Source organism: Phasianus colchicus, chromosome Z, assembly GCF_987193195.1.
Source record: "Phasianus colchicus chromosome Z, bPhaCol1.hap1.1, whole genome shotgun sequence".
In the NCBI taxonomy this organism is placed as follows: domain Eukaryota; kingdom Metazoa; phylum Chordata; class Aves; order Galliformes; family Phasianidae; genus Phasianus; species Phasianus colchicus.
Window position 1 is genome coordinate 90,984,226 of NC_143476.1, and position 25,553 is coordinate 91,009,778.

Sequence of the window (25,553 nt, forward strand, 5' to 3'; positions counted from 1 at the left end):
CAACTCACCACTTCATGAATGGATCGGTTGAAGCCATCATCCTCTGTGAGGATCAACAAAATGATGAGAGCCATGTAGACATGGTGTGAATTCCTTTCTTCAACGTGATACAGAATTTCGAGAATTGGCAGAACCTTTAGGGAAGGAGGCATGTGCACGTTAGATGAGTCTTTCAAACAGCTGACAGTAAAACGAGGAGACTCCAGATCTCCCAACTATCAGCCCGTCCCGAACAATACCACAGTGATTTCTCCCTCTCCAAAGAACCACTCCTAAGCAGTGACGTACAGCATTCAAACACCTTCTGTCTGTCTTACACTGTCTCCACAAGAAAGTCCATACAAAAATTTTCTTGTGGTGAGACATGGCATTCCAATTCCTAATAAATTACTTTTCCAGCCATAGTAGTTATCGTAGGCTCTGAAAGCTTGAGTTCCCCTCTAGACTATGGGAAAATAAGCAAGATTTTCAGCAGTGCAAACAGGAAAACAGTTGTTTCTAACCATTCCTGCTAGCATAGCCTGGTCTGAAATAACTTTCCTCATCAAACACAGCCAGGCATATTGGAGCTGAGGTGACCTGAAATTCAGATCCCATTTTGGTGTGTGGAGATAATCCAGACAAGAACCAGTTTGGGTTGGGTTACAACTAGCAAAGGCCTGTTTTTCCCATTTTAGACAGCGTGCAGCCAACGAGAACTGACGTTCTGCTGAGAGTTCAGCCCAAGGTCTTGCAACATTTCCACCAGGATGAACGGCTTCAGCCAAAGTCTTGCAGTAATAATGAAAATGAATTGCAACTGCAAGCATACCTGAATGCTAGGCTAAAGCTAATCCAGATGCAAACACTGTCGTCTTACCAATTGGAAATTAGCGTTCCACTAGCTCAGTATGTGGCTTCCCCACACTGCAAAAATACCCTGGAAAAAGGAACTGGAGACAACTCCCAATTCCAGGATAGTGAATGAGATGCAGAATGGTGTCCAAGAAGATTCTAGACACCTACAGACTTCTGTTCTTCAAAACAAGTCCAGTGAAGCAGGATAAATCATGTGAAACCTATTTTGGTGCGAGGCCAGAGTGCTGAGCACTGCATAAGCCTCTGAAGTTACCAGAATGTTCTGTTCAGTCAACAAGTCCCAAAACAGTTGGAACGTATTAAACACACAACACAGTTTCTATCAAAACCTATGAGGTTTAGCTAAGTACTGCAGGCCACAAAAACTTCTGACAGATGCTTTAGCCAGGGGCAAGGCAATACAGATGCAAAAGTAGAGAAAAAATATTTACGCATCGCAAACTTCCGTCTTTTACATATTCAAGGATTCCTCTTCTCCACTTAAAACTGGAGGCAATCTTTCTGTGTTTTATGAGTATCAGTCTTGAGAGTAAAGACTGTGTTTTCCTAGAATATGTGTTTGGTGTGTTGCAAAACCATTTTTCTCTGGATGAAAGAGCATCATAGAATCCCCAAGCCCAATCCCAACCCACCCCATCATGCCCGCTGATCATGTCCCCGTTGTGCCACATCTCCATGGTTTTGGAACACCTCCAGGGACAGGGGCTCCACCACCTCTCTGCACAGCCTGTACCACTGCATCACCACTCTTGGGAGAAGAAATTGTTCCTAATATCCAACCAGAACACTTCCCTCGCGCAACTTGAGGCCATTAACTCTATTCCCATTGTCATTACCCAGGAGAAGAGGCCGATGCCCATCTCTCCACAACCTCCTTTCAGGGAGTTGTAGGGACTCTCCTCTTCTCCAGACTGAACAATCCCACTCCCCTAAGCACTCCCCACAGAACTGTATTCCAGACCCTTCAGAGCTGTGTTGAGAAGGGATACAAATGTCGCTCCATCAGACCATTGCTCAAGCTATTCCCAAATGAAATGTTTTAATTTTATGGAGCTTTGAATTGCATAAGCTCAACACCCTTTCCAAGCCTAAGAGTTATGATAAGTTTGCATATAGGACAAAACAATACACAAAAGTAACCAGTGAGACGACTTCTCATGTTCTTATTACTGGACCAAACTGAAAGAGGCAAATCATAGAATCAAATGGCCAACTACCTTCCATTTTCAGGTGAACACCAAATAAATGCATCCAGTTCATAAATTCCACTGGCACTTTTTCCTTTGTACACTGATATGCTGAGATGTGCATTCCTTTAGGACAAGTGCTACTGTTCTGAAAACAAGAAATATTCAACAAGCTCTAAGCCGCGTGGTCTGGTCTTTGTGTAGAGCCAAGAGTTGGACTCAATGATCCTTATGGATCATCTTCCAGCTCAGGATACTCTATGATTTTATAAACCACCATTTAAGTAGAAAAGATTTAAGAAAGTTAATATGCAAGACAAAACTAAAATTTTAGTTTCATTAGAATTTTTCTAGATTCGTAACCAAAATACACTTCTACACTTTTATGGTATAGACATACATTAAATCACAAAGTTTATGTCACACACGTGCATTAACACTTAATGCATGTGTGTGACTTAATTAAACTTATGCACGGGCGTGGTGTAGCCAAGCGTTGTGCAGATCCTGTTTAGACATGCTTGGTGCAATACACACTAGCACTTATGGTTAACAGAAAGCTTCCACAACCCATTCTTCCAAATAGAAGAGGGCTACATCCAGGAATATCCATACAAATAAGTGTCTTGCTTCTTATTTGTTTGGTTGATTTTTCTAGCAAAAAAATACAATGGTGCAACTCCTTATTCCAAAGCTTTTGAATATGCAGTCATACCCTCCAATGAATGATTTCTGAATGAAACTGCAAAAAAACATACCATAACCACTTCTTGTTCTGCAGACCCTTTAATTTAGAATCATTTAAGTGTCGCTACTGGATTACTACTAACACTCTTCTATGAGGAGCAGCTTTTAACCAGTAGCATACAGCTGCCATTACAAAGTTCTCTGTTTAACCCCCCAAGCAAAGGCCAGTTAAAGCAGACACTAGAAGCTGTACATACTCCCACCAACAAGAAAAGGCTCAATGTTCTCCCATCCACAAACCATGCTACTCTGCTTATGAAGAAATGAACTAATTGCCCCCTGTTTCATCCGTGTCACCATTTCCTGGAGAATCTTTGCACATACAATTTAACAATGCGGGTGCATTTCCAGACAGCACGTATTTTATGGAATTACATGCATGAGATTACATGAGATGGTGTAAGTTATGGAAGACATACAAATGCTCTATTACATTCTACCAAACAGATTACAAGAAGAAAAAAGATACATTGCGCTATGTACAATAAAGCAAGAAAACAAAGGTATTTCCATGTAAATCACAGAGGTAGATTCATATACCAGTCAGGAAACAAGCTGAAACAATCTACTATAGCAGTTAGAAACAGTTGACTCAATTTACAAATTAAACAGATGTTATAGAAGTGCAAAGACAACTGAAAAATCCTTGGAAATGCCAGAGAACATCTGTTAGCGATGCTTCTTGGGTGCCTAATCCAGAAAGAATTGTTAAAGAAGAGAAAAAAGACAACAAATGCTGTGATGCATCGAATGAAGTGCAAGAGAACAACCCCCAAAACCCAAAACCCCTCAAATTTAGATGAGAGTTCAGCTGAACGCTGACTGGATCTCTCATATCACAGCCCTTGTGCTTCACCCAGCTAGCCCACTGGTTTAAGGCTGATAACACCACGGTCCTCCAAGAAGCTATCCACCCTTGGCTCAAGGAATTACTTTGTTTTCCTCCCATCTTTCTAAGCCGTGGGATTCATCTTTCAGGCTTCATCCTTACCGTGCCTCCCAGCAGGCTGAGTCCTTCCTGGACAATGTTTTCCCTGCAAAGACACTGACACATCCACACACTGCTCAGACAGCTTTCTCACTAACTCAGCACAGTTCACTTTCTGAGTTTCCCACAACAAGCTCTCACAGTTCTGCTAGTTTGTGTGTGGGTGTTTGTTTTTTTTTTTTTTAAGCAAAAAACTGTTTCTGTGCACTCTCTCCATCTTCCAATAGCCTGTGATTATTTCATGGAGTGTGGTAGCACGGCACTAGAATAGCACAGAGCCTTACTGTAGCCATATACGGAAGCAGCCCCACACTCCTGCCCCTCTTCCTCTCATTTACAAATTTAAATTTTTAACCACAGGGTTGTAACTGGGAGACCATAGTTTTGTCGTCCATTAACTCCTCGCTCCCAATCCTCTTTGTGCCTGGCTCAGCACATGCTATAAAGCAGCTGAGACTGCTCTTCTTAGCTGCCTGCTGCAGCTCGTCCCTACCTACAAGCCCACTGAAAACAAGCAGATTGCTAAAAGATGTCAGCAGTGTATCAGCAATGACCATTAAAAGCACCAGGATGCATGAAGGGTAAAATAAATGGACAGGATAGCTTGAGACAGAGCAATCCATTTCAAAACAGTGCTTACACCTAAACTTTGTTTCTGTAACAATAGATTGATAAGCTTAGCTACTGTGAAACCCATCATTCCACAAACCAATAGCACAGGACACCAAATATAATGCCTTGTTCACAGGATTTATACAAAGTGACTGAGGTCACACCTAGATAATGTGCAGTAGACTACACAGGAGCTCAGTTTCAAATCATCAATTCAGTATCAACCATCCTGCCTGAGTCTACCAACAGCAGTCTCTAACAACTCTGATTTTAGTGGCAGAGCTTGGACGGAGCCCAAACCCATTCCATATCTGCCATCAAACAGGCACAGGATCCAATTATCTGGCAGGACTTCAAATACCGTAATGGAAAAGGTTCTCTATTCTGTTACCTATTCCCCCAGACAGCCATTATCTTATTAGAGGAATGCTTTTTAATAAGTAAGATTTGCTGAAGTGGTTTGTGACATTACTAAGTGCACCAGGGAGCATCAACTAATTTATAACCTACAAGAACTGCACCAGGTGTCTGTTACATCAGCTGTGAACCACAATCCTATTGAAGCAGCTAAGGAGTCACTGAAGTTGCACTTCTACAGAGTCTACAAGGTATTCACTGAGGAGTTTCAGCTTCATATCAATTGTGTGAGATACCTGGCACATCAAACACGTCACAGTTCATTCTGCGAACTATTATACACATACACACAAGATAAACCTGTTCAATTTTTGGCCTGAATATCTAAAAAATAAGTTAACACAACATGATCTGCCAATGTGAGCAGGCTGCTCAGAGACGAGTGCAGTCCCCACCCTGACAGGTACTTAAATGTGGTGTGGATCTGGCACAAAGGGTTAGTGATGGGACCTCAGGGCGAATGGAACAATACTCACAAGGTTCTCTATGTCTGTCCGTGCCAACACGTATGTCCGTACATTGCCATTCTGGTGCAGAAGCATGTACAGCAGAAGGGTTGCCTGATCAGACTTCTGTTGCTCACACAAAGCCGTGTACAAGCTGTTAAAATTAATCTGGAAAACGTGGGGATGTGATGATGAGAAAGCGCTGCTGTCTGAAATAGAAAAATACAAAATAATCATTAGCAAATATATTTGCCATCCCGATAGCTTTCAATTTTTTAAACCTCTGGATGAAATATTTCATACAGGCACCATAATACAGAGGTAACCCAAGGCATCCATGAGTCTTACAATAGATGAGCATAAGCCTTACAGAGTGCTGATGAAGCCTCCTTCCATACAGTCTAACAAACCAGACTAGCAGTGCCTTATGCATGCTCACTGTATGATTTATGGCAGAGCTGAAAGTGAGATCAGAACAGCATTCTGCTCAGAGAACTTTTTCTCTCCAGAAGCTCCACCAACTTCAACAAAAACTTTCAACACACACCTCTAACTTCTAGGAATTTCCAGAGGAAATGGAAGAAGCAAGCACTACAGTCAGTGCTCAGCATGCAAAGAGCCAGGTTCTCATCCTTGCTCAGCCTCCCTATCTTCCCATGTCAGATAATGCCCTTGTTTTTTTCACAAAACACCTCTGAGAGTGCAAAGTTTGTTCCACTGCAGCAGAGGTACGTTTCTCAACTCTCAAAAACCTCTCCAGAAATTTGTATAGTAACTTCCTGCCCAGCTCTGCACAAAGAACTATTCCAAACAAGCATCCATGGCAGACACATGAAGGGGATGAGACTGCCTTCGGGAATTGAATTACTTATTTCAGTGTCTTGGCAACTGGATGCAAGGACTATCCTTACTGAGCATATCAACAAGCTCACCATATGGAAAAACTGCAGTAATTTTGTGGATACCCTGGGAACAACAGCAGTTCAAATACTCAAGTATCCTACAAGTCTGGACTTAAAAAATTGCCCTATTTCTTTAAACAAGATGTCCAAACTTGAAGACTTTAACTAAAATTCCTCAGTTCCCACAATAACAGACTACAGATTTCTGAATTGCTCATTGCTTATTAAACATGCATCAGCTTAGGAAAGCTGTGCTGTAGGAAACAGTGTGGCAACACCACTACTTCTGCACAGTCACTGGTGGACAGAGCAGGTTTTTAGGATGCATGTCTGTACCTTCAGAGATTGATCACCAACGTTACACCCACTGCAGTGTGGCTTTCCTACTTCCCCTTGCCTTCCAGTGCATACACTTGGCAAAGTTTTCTACAACATTCTCAACACTGCCAAAAGCCAGTTTTCACATTAAAATCACATCCTATGAATCATTATGACCATAACTAGACTTTTTTATGCCATTCTCCTTTTTCCAGTCCCACTCAGTGTTCTCAAGAACCAAATATAAGCTCAGTTATTTGAATATCACTGGTGGAAACAAGTTTAATGGAAACAATGTCATTCTGTAGACATTCACATCTAAAGAAAAAAGGGGTTTTCATGCTACTTTCGACACAGAATGACACAATTAGCAATGCAATAGCTCATCACAGCTCTAAGGGACATAATGCCAGCTAACCAGGATTTCTCCAAGCACTATAAATCTTCAGAGAACTCCTGCAGTCTCTTGGATAACCAGTTTACTTGGAAGACAGCTTTATTTGTGTCTTCTAAAATTATGAAGCTTTCTTGAATTCATCAAGTCTGAAGGAAAAAGTACCCTCCTTCCTCTGTCCCTTCCATGAGTTTCAGCACCAGGGAGCCAACTACTCATCACAATTCCCAGAGGAAGGTGTCCTATTTCATTGGACTTGCTGGAGAGAAAACAGGTTTTGGAAAGAGAATCTCCAAATAGTTGCAGCAACTTAAAAGCTTCATTTTCATCAGTTCATGCTTTGGAGTAAGAACAGATCAGAGAATCAAGGAATCACAGAATGGTTTGAGTTGGAAGGGCCATCAGGCCCCACTCCCTGCAGTGCACAGGGACAGCCACAGCTCCACCAGATGCTCAGAGCCCCCAGGAATGGGGCATCATCACCACTCCAGGCAACTGGCACCCCCCTGCCCTTCTTGTAAAGAACTCCTTCCTTATTTCCAGCATAAATCTCCCCTTTTTTCAGTCTGAAATCATTTCATCTTGTCCCATCAGACACAAACCTTGTGTGTTCTTGAATGACATGATTGCCTGCCTGTACGGGTTCGGTGTGTCCGGAGCATCGGTCAGGTTGGCCAGGACCAGCAGCAGCAGCAGGCTCTGGTTAGCCAGTGGGGAGCACTGCTCCAGCTGTGCTGTTGCCTTACTCCCCACTCCGCCCAAGGTGAAGACTGTCCACAGGCCAGCTGCAGAGAAAAGGCACAAAGGAGACAATTAGACAGCAGAATGCACACTCTTATTTTAATGAAGAATGCCCGCTTGGAGAGAAGGGAATTATCTAACACGCAGGGATGTGGAAAAGGAGAAAAGCAATTCACCTCTGCGTAGTATGAAGACATGATTTCTAAAAATGAGATTTTCAGGAGGAACATGAGAAAATTAAGCCGTAGGAAGATAAGAAAAAGCATGCAGAAAGGAAACGAAGGGTGAACACGAAACACAGAGCAGACACTGGCTGAAGGATCCCTCATAATTCTGATGTTTTGAGAGAGAATAAGGAGCTTGTACAAAGACACTTGAATAAACCGATGTGCTCCACGCTGCAGTATTTTTATTCTGCATTCTAATGTTGATAACCTCAGTGTATTTGAGGCACAGCAAAGTAACAAAAGCCAATACTGCTTCAACAACCAGAGTCCAGTAGAGAATATAACTGCTGCTCATTAGCTGTGGGTAGACAACGTAACAGCAAATAAGAAACTTCTTGGGGACAAAAACAACCAAAACCATCATCAACTGCAATTTGAACTGATCATCTCACAGCAGCTCTGTTATTTGCTACCTAACTGCAGTAACAATGCATATTAAAATGTTCTCCCCTTTCTATAGGTAAGCATTCTCATCCCTAAATGCCTGCTGAGCACTGAATGGCTTTGAATGTACCTTGAAAATTTAAGGCAGATTCTGATCATTATATGGAATGAACAGAGCTTTAGGAAAGTAACTATACAGCACAGTAAGAAGAAACTCAACTTCAAAATTCTTATTTTTAATTCATGTCAGAGAGTCAAAGTTAATAATAACATAATTTTTTAATGAAAGAAATGAATATTAAGGAGGTTTGTATCATTTCTAATTTAGTTCAGTATTCTAATCTGACAGATTCGAGTTGCAGAGGACAAAAACCTGCAAGCATACACATAGTATTGTCAATTAACAGAATCTATTCTCAGCCCTACAGAGTTTTGGAAGTCAAACCAGATTTTTCTTCAAACATAATCATACGGTCAGGTTTTGTAATAACCAACATTCCCTTCATCAGCACTGTGGCAAGGCAATTAGTGCCACGTCAAAGGCAAAGGAACTAATGGCATACAGCATTGAGCAGCTTGAAGGACTTCTTGTAATAAAAGGTGTGATGATTAGAACCTCCATAGCAAAAATTTCAGGTTACTTTAATAATTTGTTATCACTGTGTTTGTGATCTACTGTTCTCAAATCAGAATAAAGTCACTTGGAAAGGTAGCTTTCCAAGTAAAAGGGTTATAGAATCATTAAGGTTGGAGAAGACCTTTAAGCTCCCCAGGTCCAATGCCAACCCACCCCACCATGGGCCCACTGACCATCTGCCATATCTCCGAGGTTCTGGAATACCTCCAGGGATGGGAACTCCACCACTGCCATTACTACACCTTTCCTCAACATTTAGGTAAAGAGAGACATGGTCCAAGTACTGATTAGTACCTTGAGTCTTCCATCAGAGAGAATGAGCTAATTACGTCCTCAAGGAATTCACACATTGATACACGACCCAAGTGACCTCTTAGAGTTCTGCCTCTTGCTGGCAAGGGCATTCTTACAGAAAAATCAGTCCCATGCTAGTGGGTTCATAACACTCACTTCAACTCCAAAATGCAGTGTCAAACTGGGTGCTATGTGCTGGTTGGTGCCCCCAGCGTTAGTGAGGAAAGCAATGCTTTTGTTCATGACCGCTGCATTATTGTGCTAAAGTGCTGGGAAGAGATATGTCACAGCCAACGTTTTTCATTTTATTCTATACGTTCTCAGTGGCCAAGATAAGCCACAGTTCTCAGCATTAAACAGCCAGACTGTAAAAAGGGCGAAAGGGTGCAGACTACCCACCACAGCATGATGAGCCAACCTGCTTCTGAAGCTCTGCAAACACTAAAAAAAACCTCCACGCTACCAAAAAAAGCCCTTCTCACGTCAGTTAAAGCCCTGATGAAGTTAGCAATCTTAGAACACTCTTCAATAGGTCTGTAGTTAGGGCACTTTTCATCTATGCAATGTGCTGTTTGCTGCAAAATATCTATTTTTAATTGCCATTCTCTAACATAACTTTGTTTACTCGTTTCCACATGGAATCACACTATCAAATTATTATTATTTTTTAATCAGTTAAAGCAATATAAACATTTTGCCAATTATCTCTGGCAAAAAACAACAACAGCAGCAACAACAAAAAACAATGGAACTTGGACCATGTTGTTTCTTGCTTTAAAATTAGAATGAGCAGATCCATTTTCCCTCCTGTTCCACACAACTGCACACCACAACTGTTTTCCCTACTCATACTGTTCTGCATAAGGCACAGCAAACAGTACTGGTCCACTATTTCAGATGACATCAAATTTTCACTAAATTACTTGCTAGAGCAACAAGATTGCAGTGTTGAGCTCTTCCAAGTTTCTTCCAAAATCCTAAAATCATCTCCTACCTTCAAAGCTGTCTAATATCATTTCACATCGTTCAGCCATAGATATTTCCATCTGTTTCAAACTAAAATAAATAGAAACCTCACTTTAAGAGCAAAGCACATTTCTTTGCAATAGAGAATCTGAAGCCTGCTCTAGGATGGCAAGAAACACTGTTGAGAGCCATGAAAACAACATCAGACTTGTAATTGAGTTTGACAGCCTGCGGAACAACATTAATGGCAAAATGAAGCAATGACACATTCATCTAAAAGGAACTGTCTTTCACCAGACCACTTTTTAATGTAAGCAGAATGAGGCAGAAATCGCAGCCTAACACTCTGGTCTCTGGTAGGCAAAAGCAAAGAGAAACGGGTGAGGTTCACAGCTGTACCTACTCAAATAAGTTCATTTATACTTTGAGGAGACTAAAGTTTTAGCAGCTTGCTTTTAAAAACTGAGTTTTTATTTTTTATAATAAGAGCTGCAAAATGCAATTATGTTCATTAAACACATTACAATCCTGCAAATGAATTTTATTGCTCTTGAACCTATTTGGTTGAGTGCCACGTTTCATCCACAAAGACTTCTCCATGAGCAGCCCTACAAGCACAGGATTAAGGCACTATCCCTGGGCTGAATGAAAAGAATCCCAGAAGAATGAAAAGAAAGAAGGAAGACTTCAAATAGATAAGAAGTTTCCAAAGATCTTCTTGAAATCTTTTTGCCATTTTAACATTTCCAAAGTTACAACCCCGCTCTCTTATTCTAAAATGGGAAAAGCAAACACAGGAAGACAAAAAAAATATGGGTAGACAAGGCTCTACAGAAGCTGGTAAAAAATGAAAATGAAAACCAGACAGAAAACCCGACCACAGAAAGCACCATGCAGAATAGAACTGGATGCCCCATCTCTGGAGGTGCTCAAGGCCAGGCTGGGGTTGGATGGGGCTCTGGGCAACCTGCTCTGGTGGGAGACTGGAAGTGGGGACTTCCAACCCAAGCCATTCGGTGGCTCTCACTAACCCCGTGTTTTAGGAATTCTCAAATTAAGCTAGCTCCATGCTCTGCTTCTCCATTTATGGAACTGTCAGCATACAGAAAATTAATAGTTCAGTGTTACAACACAGGACAGCACTAAATTACAGAGATAATGAAGAACTAAGGCACAAGTGATTTTTTCTACTTCTATTTGATAGCATCATGTGATTCCTCCACCACAACCAGCAAATCAAGTACTATCCAAAACTATTACCATTAAGACTTAATTCCTATTATGACCAAGCAGCAGCTCTGGGAACATGAGAAGCCTTTTTTTTCTTTTTTTTTAATGCTTATGATGTGTCACATTTCTCAAGTCAACCCAATGCTTCTCACACTGTGGTGAGATGAACACTTTCTGGTGGCCCACGGAGAGCTGGCAGCTCACGTTGTGCTGGCTCTCCTCCTGGTTTCCAGCTGCTACATTGTGTTAGAAGAAAACTAAAAATACATCAATACTTTTCCTCCGATTACTTTTCCATGTAAGCCATTTCTCAAGTTGCCACGGGGATGTTATGTAATAACGATTGGGAGAGGAAAAAGCGATCCATGGAATCAGATGGGAGACTGGAGCAGTGAGGCAAATGCTGCTTGAAGATGGAGTTCATGTTATGCCCCAAGTCAAAGCCGTTCTGTGTTTTAGGATCGCATCTTCAAACAGATTGGTCTCCATAAGCTTAAAACTGGTAATTGTGAGGAGCACCAGGTATACTAAATAACCACCAGAACCGCAGCTACAAGGCTTTTAAAGAAGCCCCATTACAAGTTTTTGGACTCAGTACAGTAAGGAAGTAACAAAGTTGAAATAAAAGAAACATGGAATTGTTTTTATGTGGTTAATGAGCTTGCACATGAAGTATTTCATTCCTAAGCAAGATTAAGCTCACGAGGAACAAAGACTCTGGCATGTACACAACCAACAAGCCCAGACTGAAGAAACCAACCTAATCACACTACACTTTAGGGGAATGCTATAAGTTATTCTCCTTCCATCAAATCATTGTAATGAATCAATACGGCTGGCTTCTCAAGGAGACAAGCCTTTCTTATCCTCACTGCCAAGAAAAGCAGGAGGCAGTGACTTCTGCAACAGAAATTCTGCTGCTGCCCTACCCCCTGCCCACCACCCCTCCAGGGACACAGCCCAGCTCTGTGTGCATGGTGGAGGTTCAGGATGCATCCCAGTGACACTTGCCATAGAGCCCCGACTTGCTCAGTCTCCCAGTAAACTCCCTCTGAAAGCTGTGTGGTTACCAAGAAGCACAAACGTGTCCGTGGAGTCTGAAGCTGTGATGTCATTAGCACATTTTGGAAGCAGTTTTTCAGGAAATGAATCACGGAAGCAAGACAAATGAGTAGATGGATTGGGTAACTGTGTTCATTCCCTACCAATGCTCAAGTGTTCCCTCAGTACATTCTGTTATTCTAACTAGCCTAATTTTAAGGGACAAGTAATGGAGCTTGAACCACATCCTTTGGGAAGAGTGTTCCATAATCTAATAAGCCTCGGTGTTAAGTTTTTTTCCCCAGTGCTCCTCCTAATCATTCCTTGGTTCAACCTCACTTCTTTATTTCTGTAAGTGGATGTTTCTATGTAATACCATAAAACATTTCTTTCCCAGTTCAGTGTTATCTGCCTCAAATAAAAGGTACAGCCATCTGCCTCCTTTGTTGCCTGGCTGAATTATACACAAAGGTTTTTCTTTCATTCCTTTCAGTTTTTCCTACTTTGCTTCCTGTGATTAATCCCATCTCTGGCCCTCTGCATGACCTCTCCAATGTCATTGTGTAGAAAAAGGTCATAACGCTCAACTGCACACATTTAATACAATAAACGCATTCTTCATTCTCTGCAAAAAAAATGTTTATTTCATTTTAAAATATATATTTTCTTCTTTATCACTAGATCTGAGTTCTCTTACTGTGACACCTAAAGCAATACAGGCTCTTCTCATGGCAGGAGCCCTATTTGCCATCAGATTGTTAAGTTCTATGTGCTGAAGTGCAAAATACAAAGACTTCCCCTGGAGTTCGGAGCTCAGTCACAGAGTTGCACTCCTGTCCAAGCTTCTGACACCACGGAATGTGTACAGACACTGAAAAACATGGTTTCATCTGAAAAACAATGGAAGCATTTATGAACCAAGTCAACAACTTCACACTGTCTCAAACTGTGCATTTAATATTTTCAGATGCCCACCTTTCCTGCTTGCACACAGACAGTGAAGAAGGGAATAGCTTTGCTGGCTAGGAAGGACATTTTTGGTACCTGTAACGCAAACTGGAAAACGAGACTAGAAGGAACTGATGCCAATCGATGGCTGACAGTTGGCCTAGATGATCTCAGTGGTCTTTTTCAATCTCAATGATTCAGGTGACCTACCCAAACTAACAGATACCTTGAGGAACCAACACATAAATTACACACAATGTTTCTGAACCGAAAGGCTGAAAAGTTGCTAAATAAAGTTGGAAATCAATGCAATCACTTCAAACACTCAAAAAACCCAAACTCTACAAAAAGTGAACAAGGAAGGAAATCTTCATGCATTTCCTTTAACTTTGCTGAACTAGGAGCCACAGGTCTGATTTCTTTTGAGTCCTATCTGTTTCACAGCAATAGCAGAATGAAAAATTCTCAGAACAGAGAGGTGGATCTTGGAGCCCCACTCCATCCCTGCTCAGCTCATGGGTAGGTGCAACTGCACCAGCTCCTCCAGACCCAGGTAACACTCCTGCAATGGAAAGGTATTTCTGCTGCCTGTCTGAAAACTGTCCTGTATTCCTAAATCTGCACTGTGACTGCAAAAGAGAAGAAAGATTAAGACATTAGGGTATTATACAAGAACACAATACCACGGTATTATAACTATTTAAAAGATAGGAAACTGAGTGCAAGCTAGAAAAGGGTGTGAGGGAGGAAAATGTATGAGAAATGTGGGAAAAACAGCAATCCACCCAGCACTGGATTCAATTTTACAACTGTCTGACTCAATCAGCTATCAGCCTCGGGACAGCAGACCTCAAGCCAACAACAAAGTCCTACAGTGAGACGTTAAAAAGGAGTTGTTGGTTGAGTCTATTTTAAATAGAAATCTCATCTGGCTTCTATCCAGCCCTCGTGCTTTGTTGTTGTGGTTTGGTCAGAGCAGGAGGGAGCACCATGAATGTATGCAATCCCATTGGCAAAGCAGTGAACATTTCTGTCAACATAATCAGACAAAACTGGGGACAGGAACAAGCACGGGAATGGGTTCAAATAATATCCTGGCAAAATGCAAGCAGGGTTTATTTGCAGCATTGGTTGTGACAACAAAGCGATCAAGCTAAATCCAGTGAAACAAATACCAGCAGGACTAAGCTGATACCTCAAGGAAACCACATTCAGAGGACAAAAAAAAAGGGTTTTAAAAGCTGAGCAGAAAGGAAGAGCATTTTTCAGAGCAGAAGACCATGGGCTAGAAGGGATATCGAGAGGTCCTTGGCTCAGCTCCTGCTCCAGGCAGAGGCAGCAGTGGGGTCACACCGTGCTGCTTCGTCCAATGGAGCCTTGGAAACTTATGGGGATGGAGATGGCACAACTCGTCTGGGAAGCCTGCTCAGCTGGCCTCATAGTCCCAGACATAAATATTTCCATAGGATCATACAATCTTTTATTTTCTTTTCGAATTCTTCATCTACAAAATGGAAAGAAAAAAAAAAGAGATCCTCCTCCAATCCTACGTGTGTGCTTAAAATACAATTAAGGGAGAAGGCAGGCAAAATACACTGAGCTTTCAGAACTCCACAATCAATTTTTCAGAAAGAAAAATTACTTGTAGTGACAATGATATCTGATCCTGTAATTTCACATTCATTCCTACCCCCCCACCCACATGGATCTAAAGCCAGATGCACAGCATTGCTGGGGAAATGTTTTTAAGGTGTCTACACGTTCAGAGAGGAGGTATTTTAATTCAACAAGAATAGCTCTAAACCTAGTGGCATTTTCAAGTAATGATCTTGGTATAACAAAGTATGAACCGTAAGAACACGTGGAGCTGCTGACTACCAGACATGTCTGCAGCTTTGATTGCTATTTACAGGAGGGATGCAGCCAAACGTTTTAAAATAGCTCCTAGCTTACTGCAGAATCCTCTCTGCATTTATCCTGATAACCTTGTCCTCAAATTATTTTGGTTTACCATGCACTCACAGCACTGCAGGTATTTGTTATCACAAATCCATGCACACCTTGATTCAATTTTTGATAAGAGATGGGAGAACTCTTTTAAAGCCCACCTAGCAACAGGGAGGTTCTTCAGACCATAACTCCTCAAACACATGCATTCTGTCCAAGCACAAGGGCTTCTCCTATAGCTAATTTGTTGTTTCCCAAGCAAATGTGCTCTGCTGGACTTCAAGCACAACTTAAGTCTGAAGTTGAAAAAAATGTGATGCTCTGTTACTGCAACAAGCAGTGACAAAAGCTGCAACACTTCTCACTCTCCTACTGCAATGATGATTTGCTTCAATCATGAACCACAAAATGCACACGAGTTCCTATGGTGACACACATGTTCACAATTTTAGGAAACTGCAAAAATTAGAGTTGTCCATGCTGTGCTTCACTTTGCTTCTATTGTTTATGCCGATGATAGCAGCACTTAGAGGCATCATTTTTTCCTGTCTTAGATGATACTAAAATAAGAACACTCAAATTGCCCTTTTGGCTGACAATCTTTATTTCAGGGATTCTTGGGTTTCTTGGATAAATTTTACTAATTAGGATATCACAAATTACCTAATGATTTTTATACAATTACAGATTCACTAAGGCTGGAAAAGCCCTGCAAGATCCCCAAGCCCAACCCCAGCCCACCCCACCATACCCAATGACCACATCCTTCAGTGCCACATCTTCACAATTCTTGAACACCTCCATGAATGGGGACTCTTCCACCTGCCAGGGCAGCCTGTACAACTGCATCATCGCTCTCTGGAGAATAAATTGTTCCTAACATCCAACCCAAACCTTCAATTGCACATCTTCATCTTTCCATTCCCTTGCTGACGAATCCAACAAGGACTGGCCCTGCTAGTCCCAGCTTTGCGAGGATGCATCTCTATTCCCATTCAAAGTTTTCATTATTCCCTCCATTCTATCCTCTCCAACCTCTTCATGCCCTGCTTGCTCCGTGAAATGAATGTCTGCTTGCCCCTTTCCCAGTCTATTGCACATATGTCAAAGATCTGAAACTCCTGTTTATTATTCCAAACAAAACAAAGGAGCAAGAGCTGGCACAGCAAAGCCATGACAGATGTGCTGCTCCCCTGCCAAGACCACATTTTACTCCTCCAAACTTCTGCTCCATACTACCTGCTGCACCATGGAGGACACAGTCGCCAGGTGTTCATTCTCCTGCTTCACACTGCGGCATCCAGATGAAGAACTGCAGGGAACATCCTTTTGAGCTTCTCCTGGAACAGGCTCAGCCCTCACCAGGTACTGCATCCCAAACCCTGTGGCACACTTCATCCAAACTCCACACTCAGACCATACTGCTGCCAGCTTTTACACAAGTTCCTGCTTAATGCATACATACAGCAATAAGGAACCTTGCAGCACAGCCAGATTTAGTCAATTTTAACAGGGATGGCAAATGGTACAACTTTATGCATGGGTTTGCTCTCCTAAGCCCCCTCCCAAATCTCAAGAGCCTGTTCCAAGGCATGAAGGCTTTCAACTCCTCAATAAAACAGATGTAAGAATTCAGCATTGGTTAAGGAACATTCTTCCCTAACCTCATTCTCAGAAACAGAAGAACTGTTTTCAATCAAAGCAATGCCAAGAAACAAATAAAAAAAATCAGCCTAGGGAAGATGCTCAGCATGAAAAGTTTCATCACAAACAACTGATGGTTGTAAAAAATTAGGAGCAATTGAAAATTGGATTTCACTGCAGAAAGTGCTACGTAGGCCTACGTACCAGTAACAACCATGTGAAAACCTTATCAAAATGGTACTTTTAATGAGAAAGTGCTGAGAAAAACGGTAACCCTGAAGAATGAAGAACATTCCTTAAAGCAAGTGTCTTAAGGGGAAGTGGTGGAGTCCCCATCCCTGGAAGTGATCAAGAACTGTGGACATGTGGCACTTGGGGACATGGTCAGTGGGCATGGTGGGGTAGTTTGGGACTGGACTTGGTGATCTTGCAGGGCATTTCCAACCTGAATGATTCAGTGATTCTACGACTCTGTACTCTCTAGCATGATATACATACAGATGTGCATTCGGCCCAGTGTAACAAGTTACACTTCAAGGTACTTCATTTCATTTCTACTATGCATGGTCAGTTCGGAAAAGTTTCATCTTCCACACCCAAAAATTATTAGTGTGGAGCAAGAGATTTCCTCAGGCTTTTCCTATTCATAGAGATTTCATACTAGTGCCAAACCATAAACAGGAAAGTGTTTGGTCTTTGGGAATGCCATTAGGAAAGACTGAGAACCATCTGCAACTGACTCCTGCGCTTACAATCGGTCTGTGCTAATGTGAGAAAGCGAGGGAACTGATAGAACTTCTGTACACAACTTCAAATACACTGTATTTATCATTTTGCAGAAGACTAACCTAGGCAGTAAAAGGCTGCCTGAACAACAGCACTGTCCTTGAGAGCCAACGGCACACATACGCTTTATCTATGTATTATAAATCTGTCTGGAACTGGTTCTGTGAAGTGGGAATCCTACACAAGTTATCAAATGCAATCAGTGTGTTTTAATAACCTTGAAGCAAGGCTAAGCGTTAAACCACAGGGATTAGTATCAGCACACCGGAATTTTGCTCCCAGTTGTAATGTCAACTCACTGCATAATTTTAGTCAAGCTGCAAGTATGTTATTTCCTTTATTTGTAAAATCCGTTTAAGAAAAAATTGCAAAAATGAAAAACCACTGGTTAATACGAGTATTTACCTCTCTGTGCCCTTGGCCTGAACACACTCCACTTGCTCTTGTTGTGAGAGTGGACAATACCCATCAATCAGCTCCCTCCAGCACAGCCAGCAAGGCATAGGGACAGGAAGAGTGCCAATGGTGTCACCAACACTACTCAGAACCAAAGCTTCCTTTGCGGAAAGGAAGCTTTGTAGAAGCAAGGAGTGAAACATTTCTATTTTGCTTATACGTATACTGAAAGATAGATCATTTATTGGCATTATAATGAGAATGCCAATTGGTGAGTGCCCTCTTGTAAATCCAAATTATCCAGGCTTAATGCAGAACTCAGCAGTGAGTTACACAGATAACCCTGAAGCCAAAATAAAAACTATGCAAGACAAAACACCTTTGCATATTTTCCAGCAATACTTCTGTATTAGTATGCTTTACATACCTACATTTATATTTCTTCTTTTTTTTACATTTGTTATATCTATGTGTCATATATCCTCCGCATGGTATTCACACAGAAGTTATTCTGATATAAAGCTCATACATCTTTTTCTATCAACTAGGTATATTGATGTCTGCCTTATATCTTCCTTATACTATAAAATCATGTATTTGTTGTGTATATAATAGATATTTTGGTATCATAAAAATGCATTAATATATATAGTATATAGCTATTGGTTTTTGTATTATATTTTCTACTCCCAAGTACATACATGGAATACCAGTAGGTATCAAACAACCAACTATCGATGCTGTGGTGCCTAAACTCAATTCCGTTTTTGGTCAAATGAATTTGATCTACGTCTTCCTTCCAACAAACAGCCAACTGCTAAAACCTCCCCTAGTTCTCATAGAGATGAGAAAAATCTTCATTCAAGGTCATGAGCTGATGATCCCACCAAATGAGCAGGCATTTTTCATGGAAGTTAATTGACTATAAATTGTGCAGAGGGTTCTTCAACTTTCAAGGTATCTTACCAAAATGAATTAATTTTGCTAGTTAGCAAACTCAAAGTTGACATCGCATGTACTTAAAAGATTAAGAACCAGATAAGAAAACAGGTTCAGCTCACGAATTGCTTGCAGGTGGCAGCACGATGCCACATCACCACATAAAGGGCTCAGAGCAGCTGTACATCAACTGCTAGAGGCCCCTACTGGAACAAACACGTACTGTGACTCAGCTGCAGAGGAAAGAGGCTATTAAATGTAGAAAGATTTTTAAGTCTTTTCCAAATCAGGAAAGAAGGTATATAAACTTTGGCAAGTTCAGAGCTAAACCATATCAAGTCAAGTAAAAAATAACACAGGAACAGTCTGCCAAATGTATAAAATTAATAGTAAGAGCTTTTTTTGAACAATCTGAAGGAGACAACTCCTTAGAGAGACCAAGATGTGATGGAGGCGTTAAGGGAGCACTCCAAGAAGATCATGCTCCAGCAGGTAAGCTAAATTTTTAAGACATGTTTTTAGGTTCTCTTTTAAAAACTCAACATCCACTTCAAGTACTGATTCTAAACAATTTATGTGGACTACAGAGCTTCAGCTGTACAACTGACACAATGCACATGTTCACTTTTTGCTGTTCCCATTAACTTCATGCTAAGAATCCACCCTGTAGATATAACTGTATGTATGCCATGCCACGCCATGCTTCTGTTGACTGAGTTTATGCAGTTAGGAGAAGTATAAGTAGCTAAAGAAACACCCTCCTGCACAGTATGGAATGCTCTGATGCCATTACTGCAGTGAAAGCTCCAGTCCTACAATCAGCATCGTGTCGTGCAAATATGCCTTCCATATTCAAGCAGGGTCTATAGACCTCATTTCTGAATTACCTTTCAGTACAAGGCCAGCAGAGAAAAGCAAAACAAAACCTGGTACAACTTAATTAATGTTCCCTCAACCAAGCCCAGCACGATATCTTAAAGGAATATGGGGATTAAAGGGCTCTAAAATACATTCAAAACAAATTTTAAAAGGAAGCATACAGTGAATCAGTTATGTCTCCAGCTCCCTACATCCCACACTTCTCACAAAGACATAACAGTTCGATGGTAAGACACCCACAGGATGCTCGACTGTAACTTATGGGTAGTGGACCACACTCAATCTAGCTGAAAGCACTTGGTATTCTAGCAGATTATAAAATCTCTTCCTATGCTTGTGGATATAGTGACAATTTCCATAACAGACAGTGTACTTCATAAGGAGTTGTGTCTAGCATGACACCCACACCAACCAGACAGAGCTGTGTTTTCATTTATGGAGTCATTATTTCACAAACTCTGTCCCCCAAGGAGGATAAAATGACAGTCGTTCTGCATAAGAAAGGCACTGATTTCTATCAAGGTGCAACAATTGCAACCATTTCAGGTTTCCAGCTTTCATACCTGTTTCAAGTATGCACCAAGTCGCTGTGAAAGCTCAATTTAAAATTGACTGCAAAGCTCTAAATATTTGCCAAAGCAAAGTTTGACACTGTTCATCCAGTCCATGAACTGACTCCTGCAAAAATACTGATATGATGCCAAAATGATATATAGTATCTGTGCATGCCATGAGTTCTGGGACTGATGGCAGAGAGATAGAGGGGTGGACAAGGGAGGATTCAAAATACGGAGGGAAAGAGATGCTGTTTGAATGACAGGAAGAGAAAAACTGACTGAGGAGACATAACTTTCCAATACACAAACTGCAAAAACACACAGAAGTTCTTTCTTCTCCTAGTAAAAATACTGGAGAGTCAAATGGCAGAGATCAACATTTTCTATTTAGCAAGAACAACAATTCCATAGGAAGCTCCAAACTATATGGCAAAACATTGACCTGACCTGACAAGCTACATGGACTATGTTTAAAACAATTTAATCCACTGATCTAGAAATTACTGACTAGATTTTAATTCTCTATAGGTTGTTCAATATATGTTTACCAAAACCACCTCATTTTGGGAGAGTTCTGTAAGTAGGCAGAGTGCAGAAATGGAACAGAAAGGGTGTCAAAAGAGACAAGAGCCTTCCAGCCTGCCGTTGTTTTGCTCACATCACTGATGTACTTATTTAGTAAATTCATACAGTCCCAGGAGAGCCCATGTTTAACATAATACACTTCCAATTCATGAAATAGCATTAGCAGAAATGGCACACGCACGCAGAGCAGCTGCACACAATGGTCTCCCTGCATTTATTCATGTTAATGCTGCAATTAAATCATGCAGTTGCACCAAGGGCTGTCACCAGGACTTGCTTTTGTGACTGCTGCAGAAGCTGGAAGCTGTTCATTTGGGAACAGCTCAACTTATGCAAAGCTTCAGAGTATTTTAGTGATAGAGAAAGAAAAAGAGCTCAAAAAGAGGGAAAAAAAAATATAAATCTTCAGTAATAGTTTATTCTAATCAATATGGCAATTACAATAACAACAAAACTGCAGTGACAGCAGCCACTGCACATTAAAATTTAACAGAAGCATTAAAAAGAACGTTGGGCAAGAGCAAGAACATGGCTAATGAGCACATTTTCCATCTGTGCTAGGTCTATTTCAGGACAACTCTCTTAGCTGCAAAAATGTAAAATTCTGCACTTTCAGTTGCATAAAATCTTTCATAATGAGCAGTTCTTTAACCTAGGTGACACAGAATTTCTGTCCAAGAATAGCTGTTAAAAAACCAAAGGCTTTACAGCTCCTCTCCATATCCCGGGCTGCTCTGATCTAGAATCAGAAAACAAGACCCAGAAGATTACATTTTACAGCAAATCCCTAATTAATAGAAATGACAGCACAAAAAAAAAAATCTCCCCAAACTGGAAATTAAGTGAGAAACTCAATGGAGAAAAAAAAAAAAAAAATCAGAAAAAAAATCCACTAAAGATTTCTCCAAAACAAAGCAAGATCATGCTTAGGGCTGCTGGTGAGCACTATTCAATGATCAAACTGTTATTCAGACTAGTTGGAATATCAATTTTCTCTAGAAGTTGCAGTAAGATGTTAGATTTGATGCTGCGAGCAGATGCTCCAGATGCTGTACAAGAGGGAGCTTAGAAAACCGATGCTTATGTATGAAAATGTCAGTGGAAGAATACTTTGCCTTCTTCTTGGTTGCAGGAAAATGATTCCACCCTGGTGGCTTTCTGCTGAGAATCATCTGATTGCTTCCACCTGGTCTGGCAACAGGAAACCCATGGATAATCTCAGGTGAAGTCAGACTTTGTAGTCATGGACTGCCATATGTACCCAAGCATGGGGATGTGTCCACACCATGCCTTGGCTCCCCAGGCTGTGAAATGGAAAAGCAGCCTTCCATGTAGCAGGATGAGGAGGGCTCAATCCCATTGCCTAGCAAGCTTACAATTTCTCAAACAGGAAATTCATTTAAAGAAGTTAACTTTTTGTTTGAGCATCTGATATCTCCAGTTCCTTGTCTTTGAAAACACAGGTCAACTGGTTGGTTATCTTCATTTGATTATTAGTAAAAGGTATTTTTAGGAGACTGCATGTGATCTAGCTGCAAGCAGCAGTTGTCCTTACCCTGATCAGATGTTTGAATGTATGTTTGGGAACAAGCCTTCCTGCTGGAATTTAGTATACATTCCATACTGGAACATACAGCTTCCTAGCAAATCCTCTGGATAAAGAAAACACACCTGTGTTTAACAGAATACTTACAGATTTACAGCCACTGCTTCTTCTGCAAGGAGACAATTTCCAACCCAAAGAATCTTTATTCCAGTACAGGTGTTGTTGTATGTGCATACATGCAATTGTATAAACACGTTTGGGGTTTCAGAGGCACGATGCCAAATTGTCATCTTCTGTAACACCACGAACAGTTCACTAATGTACCCTGCTATTCTTAAAGCTATTTCTTACTAATGAATTTAAGTATCTAGATATCAAAGAATGTAAAACTGAACCTTAAGTATTAAGATATTTGCATTAGGATTAGGATGATCTGAAAGACTTCCTGTACAACCTTGGGACTGAACCTAGCTGAAAGCATTTTATCACAACATTCCTCCTTTGTCCTAACAGTTGGCAGGTAAATATTCTGACTTGACCACAGCCTAGCAGTTTTCAATATAATTGTTTCAAGAAAAATAATTAAAAGTGTTCCACCTACTGTACTATGAAGAATGTTCCTGTTTGTTGCAGGGAGTTGGACCCAACTCAAACGATTCTGTGATTTGATGAGGGAGATGTACCTCAGTTTCAAGAACAGTCCCTTTTGTGTTCAGCCCGTTTCCTACAAGAACTCAGACTTTTATCAAAGCCAAGGCAAGTTTAGGGCTTAACTCCAAAAGAAGATTTCACTGAAGCTGCTGGGACACCACACAAGCAGAAGACATCTGGGTATAATCACATCCCAGATCAGCACTATCACTAGTTCTAAAGCTATAAACACATGTCCTTTGCATGAGAAGATTATACGCCGCTCATCCAAGAATTTACCACTGCCATCTGTATTAACGACAATTGTGACAGTCTGTTCTCTGTAGGGTAAGAACTGCACAGCTTCTGATACGCTTACATAGAAACTGCTGAAGTATTTAGAGGGTAATGTAAGAGCAGCTTACACAGCTGGAAAGACAACAGGCTTTAAGGCATGCAGCCTCTAGCTAAATTTCTCTTTAAAGCAACAACATATTCCTTTGCCAGTCCAAAATAAAAGTTTGAAAGCCTGATAACTATCACACATGGTTTTTCTTGAGAATACAAAGGAAAAAACAGCTAAGATGATAGCAAATAATTCACTTCTCTCATATTCTCCTTCCTAACCCTTCTCTCCACTTTTTCTATTGCACTTCGCAAAGCATTGCGTTCGGAGAGGTATGACATCACTGGTACAGGAACAACCAGTTGTGAAGGAGCTGTTTCTTGCCTGCAAAGCCCTACTTCATTGAAAACCTATTTCATTCCTACTGAAAACTAGTTTGTTCTGAATGCTAAAGAGATTTCTTAGTTCATTCAATTAGTAATATATATCTCTATGTTCAACAGTTAGAAACTCTTATACTGAAAAAAATCCAAAATATTAACAGGAGTGCCAAGAATTTTAGTTGTTTACAATTATTAGGAATTATTCCAAGGTTAGTTCGATTCCGAAGTTTTTCTGTTAGCATAAAACTCTGCCCTGGTCTTGACCACAGTTCTCTTACGAAATCTAGTTTCCAAATTTATTACCTACATGATTTAGAAGAGTGATGGGGTCTCAACTCTGTCATTATTAATATCCATGACAGGCAGACAAGTTTCAGATCTCTGCCAAGGCAAAATCTGCCCACTGAATTGCAGCATTTCTACAGTAATCTCAACATGTTCCAAAATGTGTGGAAAAAGATGGCAATGCTTGACACAAAGGACAAAATACCATCCGGAGACTTATCTAGAAAGGTCAAACATGAAAACATTTACTTAAAACATCAAGCAAAAATAAAACGCAAGAGTTGCTGGACCAACATGATCTGCATTTTGCATGAGTCTTAATGAAACTCCAACTAAGAATTTTATTTTTTTTTTTAAACCAATAACAGAGCTTCAATATTAACATTCTTCACATTTACATCAGGAATGTTTTTATGCTCCCAAATGTGATTTATGTACAGGTAAGAATTTTCAGCCAATCAACTCATAAGTGAGTTCAAGAGGTATCAGAGAGCCATAGAACCATTAAGGTTAGAAAAGACCTCTAAGATCAGCAAGTTTAACCCCAGTCCATCTGGCCATATCCCACAGACAACTAAACCACGGAGCCACTCTCCTCCTCCCTGCATCTACTCTGCCATGCAGAACCACACATCTAACATGCATCTCCATTCTTTCTACCTTACTGGACAGAAACAGAAGATGGAAAGGACCAGACAACAATACAGGAAACTTATGTAATGAGGAATTTGCTTCTATGCCTTCCTGTTTGGCGTTTCATACTTTCCACAGTGAAAGAGATATACCTATAACTTCATAATATTTAGTTTTCTCTGAGTCAAATATTTGTTGATAGAAATAAAATGAATAAAGCTTATTTAAGCTTTGGGTCTGACAATGGAATCTACATTTCAGGATCTCCAAGTTGTTCCCAGTAAATTGGTTAGAAACATCTTTTTTGGAAACTAAAATCATAAAATCGTTTGAGCTGAAAGGAACCCTTAATGGCCATCTGGTCCAAGTCCTCTGCAAAGCACAGAAACACCTACAGCTCCATCAGTGCCCAGAGCCACCTAAGGATGTTTTGCCAGTACATGCACAATGTTACTGCAGCTGGAATACCAGTTATGTAAGCAAGGTGGAACTGTACTAATGAAAGATATCGCCTCTCCCTATAAACCTCTCCTTGTAGGTCACCATGAACATCCCACCAGCAGGACAACTTTAACACTATTGTTGTAAGATCATATCCAATCCTACAGCACTGCCAGCAGCAAGGCATCCTTTGATCAGCACCTTTCTTCCCACCTGCTC

The 25,553-nt window shown here is 40.8% G+C and overlaps 1 protein-coding gene across 10 annotated transcripts in view; it reads right to left on the reverse strand.

Annotated features, from left to right (window-relative positions):
• Nucleotides 1-25,553, reverse strand: part of DYM (dymeclin) — a 152,247-nt gene that overhangs the window by 82,883 nt on the left and 43,811 nt on the right. For all 10 annotated transcript variants that reach the window (XM_031597102.2, XM_031597109.2, XM_090131980.1 and 7 more), the window contains exons 9-11: nt 7,472-7,654; nt 5,286-5,464; nt 9-134 (exon numbers count right to left, since the gene is read on the reverse strand). In XM_031597102.2, coding sequence (XP_031452962.1) covers nt 9-134; nt 5,286-5,464; nt 7,472-7,654 — 488 coding nt within the window. The remainder of the gene's footprint in view (nt 1-8; nt 135-5,285; nt 5,465-7,471; nt 7,655-25,553) is intronic.